This window comes from Psittacula echo, assembly GCF_963264785.1.
Source record: "Psittacula echo genome assembly, chromosome: 28".
Taxonomy (NCBI): domain Eukaryota; kingdom Metazoa; phylum Chordata; class Aves; order Psittaciformes; family Psittacidae; genus Psittacula; species Psittacula echo.
In genome coordinates this window covers 1352391-1367779 of record NC_137763.1, presented here as the reverse complement: position 1 = coordinate 1367779, position 15389 = coordinate 1352391, and the positions used below count along the sequence as shown (strand labels likewise).

At 61.5% G+C, this 15389-nt stretch overlaps 1 protein-coding gene across 1 annotated transcript in view; it reads left to right on the top strand.

Moving 5' to 3' along the window:
- LOC308230822 (neurexin-2-like) overlaps positions 1 to 15377 on the top strand; it is a gene marked incomplete at both ends in the record, with an annotated part of 47795 nt that extends 32418 nt beyond the window's left edge. The window contains 5 exons of the mRNA XM_080635779.1: positions 5005 to 5186; positions 6786 to 6957; positions 9570 to 9659; positions 13477 to 13799; positions 14829 to 15377. Coding sequence (XP_080491905.1) covers positions 5005 to 5186; positions 6786 to 6957; positions 9570 to 9659; positions 13477 to 13799; positions 14829 to 15377 — 1316 coding nt within the window. The remainder of the gene's footprint in view (positions 1 to 5004; positions 5187 to 6785; positions 6958 to 9569; positions 9660 to 13476; positions 13800 to 14828) is intronic.
- Between the last annotated feature and the right edge of the window lie 12 nt (positions 15378 to 15389).

Sequence of the window (15389 nt, the reverse complement as noted above, 5' to 3'; positions counted from 1 at the left end):
ATCCCCCATTTCGGGGTGCCCGCTCTCCCCCCCACACTTTGGGGGTGACCCCCCCCCTCCATCCCCCCCCATTTTGGGGCACCCCCTATCCTATCCTCCCCATTATCGGGGTACTCCCTCTCCCTTCCCCCCCCATATCGGGGTGCCTCTTTTTCCCTTCCCCCCACTTTGGGGGTGACCCCCCCCGTCCCTCCATTCCCCCCCATTTCAAGGTACCCCCTCTCCCATTGACCCCATTTTGGGGTGACCCCCCCCCTCCATCCCCCCCTCCCTCCACCTCCCCATTTTGGTTTCCCCCCTTCCCGTTGACCCCACTTTGGGGGTGACCCCCTCCTTCCATCCTCCCCTGTTTTGGGGTGACCCCTCTCCCTTTACCCCCCCATTTGGGCCCCCCCCCATTGACCCCACTTTGGGGTTGACCCCCACTTCCATCCTCCCCCATTTTGGGGTCCCCCCTCTCCCCGCCACTTTGGGGTTGAACCCCCCTCTCCACCCCCCCATTTTGGTTCCCCCTCTCTCCCATTGACCCCACTTTGGGGGTGACCCCCTCCTTCCATCCTCCCCCGTTTCGGGGTGACCCCTCTCCCTTTACCCCCCCATTTCGGGGTCCCCCCTCTCCCCCCCACTTTGGGGTTGACCCCCCCCATTTTGGACCACCCCCTCTCCCATTAACCCCACTTTGGGGTTGAACCCCCCCCTCCACCCCCCCATTTTGGTTTCCCCCCTCCCATTGACCCCACTCTGGGGTGACCCCCTCCTTCCATCCTCCCCCATTTCGGGGTCCCCCCTCTCCCCCCCCACTTTGGGGTTGACCCCCCCCTATTTTGGACCCCCCCCTCCCATTGACCCCACTTTGGGGTCCCCCCTCTCCCCCCCATCCATCCCCCCCCCCCCTCCCCATTTCGGGGTCCCCCCCCCGCGGATGGGGGGCGGCCGCTGAGCCCATGCGTTGCGGGGGGGCCGCGGCGCTGCTGGCGCTGGGGGCGCTGCTGGCGGCGCCCGCGGGCGCGGCGCGGGTCAGCTCCAGCCTCTCGAGCACGCACCACGTGCACCACTTCCACAGCCGGCACCGCAGCGTCCCCATCGCCATCAACCGCGCGCCCGTGCTCACCCGCGGCCACCACGGTGAGGGGGGACCCATGGGGACAGGGGGGACCCATAGGGACAAGGGGGACCCATAGGGACAGGGGGAGACCCATAGGGATATGGAGACATCCATAGGGACAGGGGACATCCACAGGGACAAGGGGACACCCATAGGGACAGGGGGAGACCCATAGGGACAAGGGGACACCCATAGGGATATGGAGACATCCATAGGAACAGGGGAAGACCCATAGGGACAGGGGGACACCCATAGGGATATGGAGACACCCATAGGGATATGGAGACATCCATAGGGACAGGGGACATCCATAGGGACAAGGGGACACCCATAGGGACAGGGGGAGACCCATAGGGACAAGGGGACACCCATAGGGATATGGAGACATCCATAGGGACAGGGGGACACCCATAGGGACAGGGGGGACCCATAGGGATATGGAGACACCCATAGGGACAGGGGGACACCCATAGGGATATGGAGACACCCATAGGGACAAGGGGACACCCATAGGGATATGGAGACACCCATAGGGACAAGGGGACACCCATAGGGATATGGAGACATCCATAGGGACAAGGGGACACTCATCATAGGAAGCTGAACACCCCATAGGGACATGGAGACACCCATAGGGACATGGAGGCACCTATAGGAATATGGAGCCATCCATAGGGACATGGGGACACGGGGACACCCAGAGGGACATGGGGACACCCATGGGGATATGGAGACACCCATAGGGGCATGGACCCATCCATAGGGACATGGAAACACCCATGGGGACACCCATAGGGATATGGAGACACCCATAGGGACATGGGGACACCTATAGGGACATGGACCCATTCATAGGGAGCTGGACCCATCACAGGGACCTGAACCCATCCGGAGGGACCTGAACATCCCATAGGGACCTGAACCCATCATAGGGACCTGAACGTCCCATAGGGACCTGAACCCATCACAGGGACCTGAACCCATCATAGGCACCTGAACCCATCCATAGGGACCTGGACCCATCCATAGGGACCTGAACCCATCATAGGGACCTGAACGTCCCATAGGGACCTGAACATCCCATAGGGACCTGAACCCATCATAGGGACCTGGACCCATCCATAGGCACCTGAACCCATCATAGGGACCTGGACCCATCATAGGAACCTGGACCCATCCATAGGCACCTGAACCCATCATAGGGACCTGGACCCATCATAGGGACCTGGACCCATCCATAGGCACCTGAACCCATCATAGGGACCTGAACCCATCATAGGGACCTGGACCCATCATAGGGACCTGGACCCATCCATAGGGACCTGGACCCATCATAGGGACCTGGACCCATCATAGGGACCTGGACCCATCCATAGGGACCTGGACCCATCCATAGGGACCTGAACCCATCATAGGGACCTGGACCCATCCATAGGGACCTGGACCCATCATAGGGAGCTGAACATCCCATAGGGACCTGGACCCATCCATAGGGACCTGGACCCATCATAGGGACCTGAACCCATCATAGGGACCTGAACATCCCATAGGGACCTGGACCCATCCATAGGGACCTGGACCCATCCATAGGGACCTGGACCCATCCAGAGGGACCTGAACCCACCCATAGGGACCCCTATAGGGACCCGAATACCTCATAGGGACTCGAACACCCCATGGGGACCCATAGGGATGCTGGGACCACCTCATGGGGACCCCAGAACCCCCATCCTCAGCCTCATCATCCTCACCATGGGACCCCCCTCCTCATCCTCCTCATCGGGACCCCAAAACCTCATCCTCATCCTTCTGGGGACCCCCCTCCTCATCCTCATCTTCATCCTCCTCATCCTGCTCACAGGGACCCCCCCAAAACCTCATCCTGGGGACCCCCATCCTCCTCCTCCTGCTGCTGCTCATGGGGACCCCAAACCCCTCTTTCTCCTCCTCTTCCTCCCCTGCAGACCCCAGGCTTCCTTCCTCCCCTCCCCTCCTCCTCCTCTTCCTCCCCTCCTGCCCGCAGCGGCCCCAAGCTCCCGTCCTGCTCTTCCTCCTCCTCTGCTCGCGGCTTCCTCCTCCTCCTTCTCACCCTCCTCCTCCTCCCCATCTGCTCGTGGGTGCTCTCAGGCCGGCCCCTTCCTCCTCCTCCTCCTCTTCCTCCTCCTCCTCTGCTGCTTGTGCGGGCCCCAAAGGCTCCATCTTCCTCCTCCTCTTCCTCCTGGGGACCCCAGAGCTTTCCCCTTCCCTCTTCCTCCTCCTCCTCTTCCTCTCCCCCTGGAACTGTGAGCAGTGGGGCCGGGCACGGGTTGGGGGGGGGGTGTGTTTGTGTTTGTGCCCCCCCCCCTTGCACACGCGTGTGTGCGCACGTCCTTCGTGTGACCCCCAAGTGCTTGCACCCCACGGGGATGTGGGGCTGGGCTGAGCCCTTGTGTGGGGCGAAGTCCTCGTGCAAGCCCCACGTCCCTCGTGCAAGGGGATGGGGTCACGGGGCTCTCACAGCCCCTCCCCCCTTCCCCTGCACCCACTTTGGGGGGGGGGGGTTCCCGGGGCTCCCCCCCCCCGTGCTGGGGTTCCCCCTGTGCCCCTCATGGACCCCCAGAGACCCCTGTGGGTCCCATGGACCCCATGACCCTCATAGACCCCAGTGACCCCCATAGAGCTCATAGACCCCCATTACCCCTGTGCCTCCCTGATCCCCATAGACCCCATAGGTCCCCATGACCCCCATAGACTCCATAGGCTCCCACTGCCCCCATGGCTGCCATAGACTCCATAGGCTTCATGGACCCCCATGACTCCCATGCCCTCCATGACCTGGATGGGTCCTATGGGCCCCATGGACCCCATTCTCCCCGTGACCACCATGGACCCTGTAGAGCCCTGTGGACCCCATAGACTCCAATGACTTCCATGGACCCCATGACCCCCATGGACCCTATAGATTCCCATGGACCCCATAGACCTCATAGACTTCAATGACCCCCATGGACCCCATAGACCCCATTACCACCATGGACCCCATAGACCTCATAGACTTCAATGACCCCTATGGACCCCATGACCACCATAGAGCCCCATGGACCCCATAGACCTCATGAGCCCTATAGACTTCAATGACCCCCATGGACCCAATAGACCTCATGGACCCCATAGACTCCAATGCCCCCCATGAACCCCGTAGACCCCAATGCCCCCCATGAACCCCATAGACCCCCATGGATCCCATAGACTGCAATGCCCCCCATGGACCCCATAGACTCCAATGACCCCCATGGACCTCATGGACCCCATAGAGCCCTATGGACCCTGTAGACTCTAATGAGCCCCATGGCCCTCAGATCCTATAGACTCCAATGACACTCATGGACCCCATAGAGCCCCATGCCCCTTATTGACCCCAGTGACCCCCATGGACCTCATGACCACCATGGATCACATAGATTCCAATGCCCCCAATGGACCCCATGACCCCCATAGACTCCAGTGCCCCCAATGGACCCCATGACCCCCATAGACTCCAATGCCTCCAATGGACCCCATGACCCCCATAGACTCCAATGCCCCCAATGGACCCCATGACCCCCATAGACTCCAGTGCCCCCAATGGACCCCACGACCCCCACGGGCCCCGTAGACTCCAATGCCTCCAATGGACCCTATGGGCCCCATAGACTCCAGTGCCCCCAATGAACCCCATCACACCCGTGGGCCCCATAGACTCCAGTGCTCCCAATGGACTCCATGACCCCCATAGACTCTGGTGCCCCCATGGGCCCCGTAGACTCCAATGCCCCCAATGGACATCCTGACGCCCATGGGCCCCATAGACTCCAATGCCCCCAGTGGACCCAATGACCCCCCTGGGCCCCATAGACCCCACTGACCGCATTGACCCGCAGCGGGCACCACGTACATCTTCGGCCGCGGCGGGGGCCTCATCACGTACACGTGGCCGCCCAACGAGCGGCCGAGCACGCGCGCGGACCGGCTGGCGCTGGGCTTCAGCACGAGGCAGCGCGACGCTGTCCTCCTGCGCGTGGAGAGCGCCGCGGGGCTGGGCGACTTCCTGCAGCTGCACATAGTGCGTACAGCGTGGGGCTGGGGGGCTATGGAGGGTATGGGGGGTATGGGGGGTATAGGGGCTATGGGGGGTATAGGGGCTAGGGGGGGTATGGGGGGTATAGGGGCTATGGGGGCTATGGGGGGTATAGGGGCTATGGGGGGTATGGGGGGTATAGGGGCTATGGGGGCTATGGGGGCTATGGGGGCTATGGGGGGTATGGGGGCTATGGGGGGTATGGGGGCTATGGGGGGTATAGGGGCTATGGGGGGTATAGGGGCTATGGGGGCTATGGGGTGATGGGCGACTTCCTGCAGCTGCACATAGTGTGTACAGCGTGGGGCTGGGGGGGCTATGGGGACTATGGGGGGTATGGGGGGTATAGGGGCTATGGGGGCTATGGGGTGAGGGGCGACTTCCTGCAGCTGCACATAGTGTGTACAGCGTGGGGCTGGGGGGGCTATGGGGGGTATGGGGGGTATAGGGGCTATGAGGGGTATAGGGGCTATGGGGGCTATGGGGGGTATAGGGGCTATGGGGGCTATGGGGTGATGAGCGACTTCCTGCAGCTGCAGATAGTGTGTACAGCGTGGGGCTGGGGGGGCTATGGGGCTATGGGGGGTATGGGGGCTATGGGGTGATGGGCGACTTCCTGCAGCTCCACATAGTGCATACAGCATGGGGCTATGGGGGCTATGAGGGGCTATGGGGACATGGGGGCTATGGGGGGCTATGGGGGCTATGGGGACATGGGGGCGATAAGGAGCACACAGGGCTATGGAGGGGTATGGGAGTGATGAGGAAGCATGGGGATATGGGGGGCATAGAGCTATGGGGGACATGGGGAGCTATGGGGGTGATGGGGGACTTCCTGCAGCTCCACGTTGTACGGCACAGGAGGGGCTGTGGGGGGCTATGGGGACCTGATGGGCATGGGAGTGATGGAGGGAATGGGGGTGATGGGGGGAGATGGGGGGCTATGGGGACAGGGGGGTAATGGGGACATGGAGAGTTATGGGGGGCTATGCAGGTGATGGGGGTGTGCAGGGTAAGGGGGTCATGGGGGGGTGGGGGACTGGCTGTAGCTCCACATTGAAAGGGAGGAAATAGGGGAGTTGGGGGGCTTGAGGGGGGCATTTGGGGTATGGTGGAAATGGGGGTATTGGGGCTATGGGGGGGTGATGGGGGCTGATAGGGCTATGGGGAGTGTTGGGGCTATGGGGGGTAATGGGGCTATGGGGGGTGATGGAGCTATGGGGGGTGATGGGACTATGGGGGGGCTATAGGGGCTATGGGGGCTATGGGGGCTATAGGGGCTATGGGGGCTATAGGGGCTATGGGGGCTATAGGGGCTATAGGGGCTATAGGGGCTATAGGGGCTCTGTGGGCTATGGGGGCTATGGGGGCTATGGGGGCTATAGGGGCTATAGGGGCTATAGGGGCTATGGGGGCTATGGGGGCTATGGGGGCTCTGTGGGCTATGGGGGCTATGGGGGCTATGGGGGCTATAGGGGCTATGGGGGCTATGGGGGTTGCTGGTGCTCCCCCTCGCAGGGGGTCCCGTGGAGTCTGTGGGGGGCGCTGTGAGGCGGGCGCGGACCCACGGTGCTCCCCCCGCAGGCGCAGGGGGCCGTGGGGGTGCTCTTCAACGTGGGCACCGAGGACATCGCCCTGGAGGAGCGCGCGGCCGCAGTCAGCGACGGCCGCTTCCACGTCGTGCGCTTCACCCGCAGCGGCGGCAACGCCACCCTGCAGCTGGACGGGGGCCCCCTGCACGAGCGCTACCCCCCAGGTACCGCGCGCCGCCGCGCAGGCGCCCGCAGAGCGCCCTAGGGCACCCCTATGGCACCCCTATGGCACATACAGGCACCCTAGGGCACCCCTATGGCACATACAGGCGCCCTAGGGCACCCCTATGGCACCCCTATGGCACATACAGGTACCCTATGTCACCCCTATGGCACATACAGGCACCCTAGGGCACCCCTATGGCACATACAGGCACCCTAGGGCACCCCTATGGCACATACAGGCACCCTAGGGCACCACTATGGCACATACAGGCACCCTAGGGCACCCCTATGGCACATACAGGCACCCTAGGGCACCCCTATGGCACATACAGGCACCCTAGGGCACCCCTATGGCACATACAGGCACCCTAGGGCACCCCTATGGCACATACAGGCACCCTAGGGCACCCCTATGGCACATACAGGCACCCTATGTCACCCCTATGGCACATACAGGCATCCTATGCCACCCCTATGGCACATACAGGCGCCCTAGGGCACCCCTATGGCACATACAGGCACCCTATGCCACCCCTATGGCACATACAGGCACCCTAGGGCACCCCTATGGCACATACAGGCACCCTATGCCACCCCTATGGCACATACAGGCACCCTAGGGCACCTCTATGGTGCCCCATAGCACATACAGGCTCCCTATGGCACCCCTATGGCACCCCTATGGCACATACAGGCACCCTATGGCAACCCTATGGCACATACAGGCACCCTATGGCACCCCTATGGCACATACAGGCACCCTATGGCACCTCTATGGTGCCCCATAGCACATACAGGCTCCCTATGGCACCCCTATGGCACCCCTATGGCACATACAGGCACCCTATGGCACCCCTATGGCACATACAGGCACCCTATGGCACCCCTATGGCACCCCTATGGCACATACAGGCACCCTATGCCACCCCTATGGCACCCCTATGGCACCCCTATGGCACATACAGGCACCCTATGGCACCCCTATGGCACCCCTATGGCACATACAGGCACCTTGTGCCACCCCTATGGCACATACAGGCACCCTATGGCAACCCTATGGCACATACAGGCACCCTATGGCACCCCTATGGCACATACAGGCACCCTATGCCACCCCTATGGTGCCCCATAGCACATACAGGCTCCCTATGGCAACCCTATGGTGCCCCATAGCACATACAGGCTCCCTACGGCAACCCTATGGCACATACAGGCACCCTATGGCACCCCTATGGCACCCCATGGCACCCCTATGGCACCCCTATGGCGCCCCATAGCACATACAGGCACCCTATGGCACCCCTATGGCACATACATGCAGCCTACAACACCCCTAAGGCACCCCCAGAGCACACACATGCACCCCACTGCGCCCCTATGGCACTTACAGGCACCCCACGGTGCCGTGCTGTGCCCCTATGGCACCCCTATGGCACGTACAGGCATCCTACAGCACCCCTACGGCACCTATGGGCACCCCACTGCACCCTGCTGTGTCCTTACAGCACCCCTAAGGCACCCCCAGAGCACCCCGTGCTGAGGGGCACCCTACAGCACCCCCATGACATCCCCAGGGCACCTACAGGAACCCCACAGCACCCCTATAGCACCTATAGACACCCCACAGCACCCCATAGCACCCCCAGACACCCTATAGCCCCCCACTGCACCCCTGTAGTCCCCTGAGGAGTGGCTCCTCCCCTAATTAGGGCCCCCCCTAACCAGGGCACTAACGACGGGCATGAGGGGACCCCGGGGACACCCCCCCTAACGCCCCTCTAAACGCCACCTAAACCCCCCCCCATGGTGACACCGGTGATGGGGACGTGGTGGTGACACCGCGGTCCCACCGCGATGCTGATGGTGGCACCCCTGATGTCACGGGGTCCCGCCGTGGTGATGCCGATGGTGATGCCACAGTCCCACCATGGTGATGCCAGTGACACCAGCGGTGGTCCCATGGGACATCATCGGGATAGCAATGGCAATGCCGCGGGTGACATCGTGGTCCCACCATGGTTCCATGGTGGCGATGCCACTGGTGACCCTTGGGAACACCATGGTGATGCCAATGGTGATGTCAGTGGTGATGCCAACGGTGATGCCACCAGAGACGCCATGATCCCACCATGGTTCCATGATGGTGATGCCACTGGTGACTCTGTGGACCACCATGGTGATGTCAGTGGTGATGTCAATGGTGATGCCACCATCCCACCACTGTGATCCTGATGCCACCAGCAATGCCATGACCTCACCATGGTTCCGTGATGGTGACACCAATGGTGACCCTGTGGAACACCATGGTGATGCCAACGCCAATGCCAATGATGATGCCAATGGTGATGCCCCCATGGTTCCATGATGGCGATGCCAATGGTGACCCTGTGGAACACCACTGTGATGCCAATGATGATGCCAGTGGTGATCCCACCATGGTTCCATGATGGTGACGCCAACGGCGATGTCAATGGCGATGCCAATGGCGATGCCACCAGCGATGCCGTGATCCCACCATGGTTCCATGATGGCGATGCCACCGGTGGCACCATGGCCCCGCGGTGGTACCGCACTGGCCTGGCCCCATAACGCTCTTCTCCTCCCTCCGAAGGCAGCGGGGACAGCGAGCGGCTGGCGCTGGCGCGGCAGCGCATCCCCTTCCGCCTGGGGCGGGTGGTCGATGAGTGGCTGCTCGACAAAGGTAACCCGGCAGAGAGCACCCCCCGCCCGCCCCACAGCGCCCCACGGCGCCCCCACAGCGCCCCACAGCACCCACAGGCCCCGAGCCCACGGGGCTGGGACCCACAGATGTGGGCATCCAGAGATCCGGGAAGCAGGGATCTGGAGACCCAGAGATGTGGGACCCGTAGGTCTGGGCACCCATAGGTCTGGGACCCACAGATCTGGGGGTCCAGGCATCTGGGCCCCATGGATCTGGGAGCTTCAGGGCTGAGGACCCACAGATCTGGAACTCGCAGGTCTCTGGACCCATAGATCTGGGCCCCACAGCTCCAGGGATGAGGGTGTCCGGGCCCCACATCTCTGAGGACCCAGACCCCCCGCCCCATGGATCCAGGTCCCACATCCCCAGGACCCCGTTGTCCGGAGGGGGGGTCCCATTGACCCCATTGTCCCCATTGACCCCATTGACCGCTGGGGGCGCTGCCCCATTAACGGCCCCTTAAACCGCGCTTTAACCCTTCGAGTGCTGCCGGCCCCGGCCCTAAACCAGCATAAACCAGCTTAAACCAGCATAAACCCGCAGCGGCACCGGGGGGGGAACGGGGGGGGGCACGAGGGGGGTGTGAACGGGGGGGGGTGTGCACAAGGGATGGGGGTGCACAAGGGATGGGGGTGCACAAGGGATGGGGGTGCACCAATGACCCCCCCGAACCCAGCTCAGAGGGATAAGGGGGGGAAGTGTCTGCTCCTCGTGCACTGGGTGCAAGGGGCTTTGGCAGCAGGCACCAGGGCCCTGGTGCGAGGTGCGTGGCCCTCGTGCAACGCGGCCGCAGTCCTCACCGCGGGCACTTGTGCGCGGTGTTAACGCCCGCGCGGCTGCGTCCCAGGGCGCAACACCCACGGCAGCCCTGGCGCAACAGGCGCACACCATGACCCTCGTGCAACGCACGCGCTGTGGCCCCAGGGCGCAATGCACACCGCAGGCCCTGCGCTGTGTGCACGCACCGTGACCCTCGTGCAATGCACCAGGGTACAACGGGCACACTGCGCATCGCAGCCCTTGTGCATCACCCCATAACCCCTGTGCATCGCAGCCCTTGTGCATCACCCCATAACCCCTGTGCATCGCAGCCCTTGTGCATCACCCCATAACCCCTGTGCATCGCAGCCCTTGTGCATCACCCCATAACCCTTGTGCATCACAGCCCTTGTGCATCACCCCATAACCCCTGTGCATCGCAGCCCTTGAACATCACCCCATAACCCCTGTGCATCGCAGCCCTTGTGCATCACCCCATAACCCTTGTGCATCACAGCCCTTGTGCATCACCCCATAACCCTTGTGCATCACAGCCCTTGTGCATCACCCCATAACCCCTGTGCATCGCAGCCCTTGTGCATCACCCCATAACCCCTGTGCATCGCAGCCCTTGTGCATCACCCCATAACCCCTGTGCATCGCAGCCCTTGAGCATCACCCCATAACCCTTGTGCATCACAGCCCTTGTGCATCACCCCACAACCCCTGTGCATCACAGCCCTTGTGCATCACCCCATAACCCTTGTGCATCACCCCATAACCCTTGTGCATCACCCCATAACCCCTGTGCATCACAGCCCTTGTGCATCACCCCATAACCCCTGTGCATCACAGCCCTTGTGCATCACCCCATAACCCTTGTGCATCACAGCCCTTGTGCATCACCCCATAACCCTTGTGCATCACCCCATAACCCCTGTGCATCACAGCCCTTGTGCATCACCCCATAACCCTTGTGCATCACAGCCCTTGAGCATCACCCCATAACCCCTGTGCATCGCAGCCCTTGTGCATCACCCCATAACCCCTGTGCATCGCAGCCCTTGTGCATCACCCCATAACCCTTGTGCATCACAGCCCTTGTGCATCACCCCATAACCCTTGTGCATCACCCCATAACCCTTGTGCATCACAGCCCTTGTGCATCACCCCATAACCCCTGTGCATCACAGCCCTTGTGCATCACCCCATAACCCCTGTGCATCACAGCCCTTGTGCATCACCCCATAACCCCTGTGCATCACAGCCCTTGTGCATCACCCCATAACCCCTGTGCATCACAGCCCTTGTGCATCACCCCATAACCCCTGTGCATCACAGCCCTTGTGCATCACCCCATAACCCTTGTGCATCACAGCCCTTGTGCATCACCCCATAACCCTTGTGCATCACCCCATAACCCTTGTGCATCACCCCATAACCCCTGTGCATCGCAGCCCTTGAGCATCACCCCATAACCCTTGTGCATCACAGCCCTTGAGCATCACCCCATAACCCCTGTGCATCGCAGCCCTTGTGCATCACCCCATAACCCCTGTGCATCACAGCCCTTGTGCATCACCCCATAACCCTTGTGCATCACAGCCCTTGTGCATCACCCCATAACCCTTGTGCATCACAGCCCTTGTGCATCACCCCATAACCCCTGTGCATCACAGCCCTTGTGCATCACCCCATAACCCCTGTGCATCACAGCCCTTGTGCATCACCCCATAACCCTTGTGCATCACAGCCCTTGTGCATCACCCCATAACCCCTGTGCATCACAGCCCTTGTGCATCACCCCATAACCCTTGTGCATCACAGCCCTTGTGCATCACCCCATAACCCTTGTGCATCACAGCCCTTGTGCATCACCCCATAACCCTTGTGCATCACAGCCCTTGTGCATCACCCCATAACCCTTGTGCATCACCCCATAACCCTTGTGCATCACCCCATAACCCCTGTGCATCACAGCCCTTGTGCATCACCCCATAACCCTTGAGCATCACAGCCCTTGTGCATCACCCCATAACCCTTGTGCATCACCCCATAACCCTTGTGCATCACAGCCCTTGTGCATCACCCCATAACCCCTGTGCATCACAGCCCTTGTGCATCACCCCATAACCCTTGTGCATCACAGCCCTTGTGCATCACCCCATAACCCTTGTGCATCACCCCATAACCCTTGTGCATCACCCCATAACCCCTGTGCATCACAGCCCTTGTGCATCACCCCATAACCCTTGAGCATCACCCCATAACCCCTGTGCATCGCAGCCCTTGAGCATCACCCCATAACCCTTGTGCATCGCAGCCCTTGAGCATCACCCCATAACCCCTGTGCATCGCAGCCCTTGTGCATCACCCCATAACCCCTGTGCATCGCAGCCCTTGTGCATCACCCCATAACCCCTGTGCATCGCAGCCCTTGTGCATCACCCCATAACCCTTGTGCATCACAGCCCTTGTGCATCACCCCATAACCCTTGTGCATCACCCCATAACCCTTGTGCATCACCCCATAACCCCTGTGCATCACAGCCCTTGTGCATCACCCCATAACCCCTGTGCATCACAGCCCTTGTGCATCACCCCATAACCCTTGTGCATCACCCCATAACCCTTGAGCATCACCCCATAACCCCTGTGCATCACCCCATAACCCCTGTGCATCACAGCCCTTGAGCATCACCCCATAACCCCTGTGCATCGCAGCCCTTGAGCATCACCCCATAACCCCTGTGCATCGCAGCCCTTGAGCATCACCCCATAACCCCTGTGCATCGCAGCCCTTGAGCATCACCCCATAACCCTTGAGCATCACCCCATAACCCTTGTGCATCACCCCATAACCCCTGTGCATCACAGCCCTTGCCCATCGCACCCTGTATCTCTCATCCCCCCCCCCCGGCCCTTGTGCCCCCCCCGCCGTGCCCCTCTCTCCCCGGTGCCTCCGGTGCCGCTCCCCGTCGGCGCTCCCGCAGCGCGGCCGCGGGGTGCGAGCGCCGCTGTCTCGGTCCGCCCGCAGGCCGGCAGCTCACGATCTTCAACAGCCAGGCCGTGGTGCGCGTCGGGGGCCGGGACCGGGGCCGCCCCTTCCAGGGCCAGCTCTCGGGGCTCTATTACAACGGCCTGAAGCTGCTGGCGCTGGCGGCCGAGGGGCACCCGCGGGTGCGGCTCGAAGGCGACCTGCGCCTGGTGGGGGCCCCGCCGCCGCCCCCCCCCGCCCCGCCCGGGGCCACCCCGGCCCCCCCCGATATGGCCACGACCATCATGGAGACCACCACCACCATGGCCACCACCACCACGCGCCGCGGGCGCTCGCCCACCCTGCGCGACACCGTGGCACAGGTACGGGGTGCGGGGGGGGCCCCGGCACCCGCTGGGGGGGGCTTTGGGGTGTCCTTGGGTGCTTTGTGGGGGGCTTTGAAGGGGTTTTGGGTGTGCTTCGGTGGCTTTGAGGTGTCTTTGGGGTCCCCCAGCACCCATTGGGTGTCCTTGGGTGCTTTGCAGGGGGTTTCGGGGGTGTTTGGGGTTTCTTTGGGCTGTCTTTGGCTGATTTGGGGTATTTTGGGGGTCTTTGGATGTCGAGAAGGTCCCCCAGCACCCAGTGGGTGCCTTTGGGGGTCTTCAGGGGTCTTTGAGGGCTCTTTGGGGTCCCCCAGCACCCAGTGGGTGCCTTTGGGCTGGCCTGGGGGGGCTTTGAGGTGGTTTTGAAGTGGTTTGGGCTGGTTTTGGGGTGGTTTCAGGGGTTTTAAGGGGGTTTTGGGGTGCTTTGGGCAGGTATTTGGGTGGTTCTGGAGTGTTCTGAGGTGTTTCCGGGGTGGCTTTGAGGTGTCTGCAGGTATTTTGCGGCTGTTTTGGGCTGTTTTGTGATGGTTTTGGGGTGTTTTCAGGTTGTTTTCGAGTGGTTTGGGCTGGTTTTGAGGTGCTTTTGGAGTGTTTCAGGCTGTTTCTGGGGTGTTTTCGGCTGGTTTTGGCTGGTTTTGGGTGGTTTTGGGGTGTTTTTGGCTGTTTTCAGGCCGGTTTGGGTGGTTTTGGGGTGTTTTTGGCTGTTTTCAGGCCGGTTTGGGTGGTTTTGGGGTGTTTTTGGCTGTTTTCAGGCCGGTTCGGGTGGTTTTGGGGTGTTTTTGGCTGTTTTCAGGCCGGTTCGGGCGGTTTTGGGGTGTTTTTGGCTGTTTTCAGGCCGGTTCGGGCGGGTTTGGGGTGTTTTTGGCTGTTTTCAGGCCGGTTTGGGTGGTTTTGGGGTGTTTTTGGCTGTTTTCAGGCCGGTTTGGGTGGTTTTGGGGTGTTTTTGGCTGTTTTCAGGCCGGTTCGGGTGGTTTTGGGGTGTTCCCGGGGGTTTCCCCGCTGGTTGCGGTACCCGCGCTGTGCCCGCAGAACACCGATGATTTGCTGGTGGCCTCGGCCGAGTGCCCGAGCGACGACGAGGACCTGGAGGAGTGCGAGCCGGGCACAGGTGGGTGCTGCTCCGGGCCCGGGCTCGCGCCACGGCCCCGGGGGACCCCAGAGCGCGGCACCGGGCACACGCGTGTGCGGCCCCCCCGGTGTGCACGGGCAGCGGCCGCGCTACTGACACACGTGATCAGTGACACACACGTGAGCAGTGACACACACGTGATCAGTGACACACACGTGAGCAGTGACACACATGTGATCAGTGACACACACATGAGCAGTGACACACACGTGATCAGTGACACACACGTGATCAGTGACACACACGTGATCAGTGACACACACGTGATCAGTGACACACATGTGATCAGTGACACACACGTGAGCAGTGACACACACGTGATCAGTGACACACACGTGATCAGTGACACACACGTGATCAGTGACACACACGTGAGCAGTGACACACACGTGAGCAGTGACACACACGTGATCAGTGACACACACGTGATCAGTGACACACACACGTGATCAGTGACACAC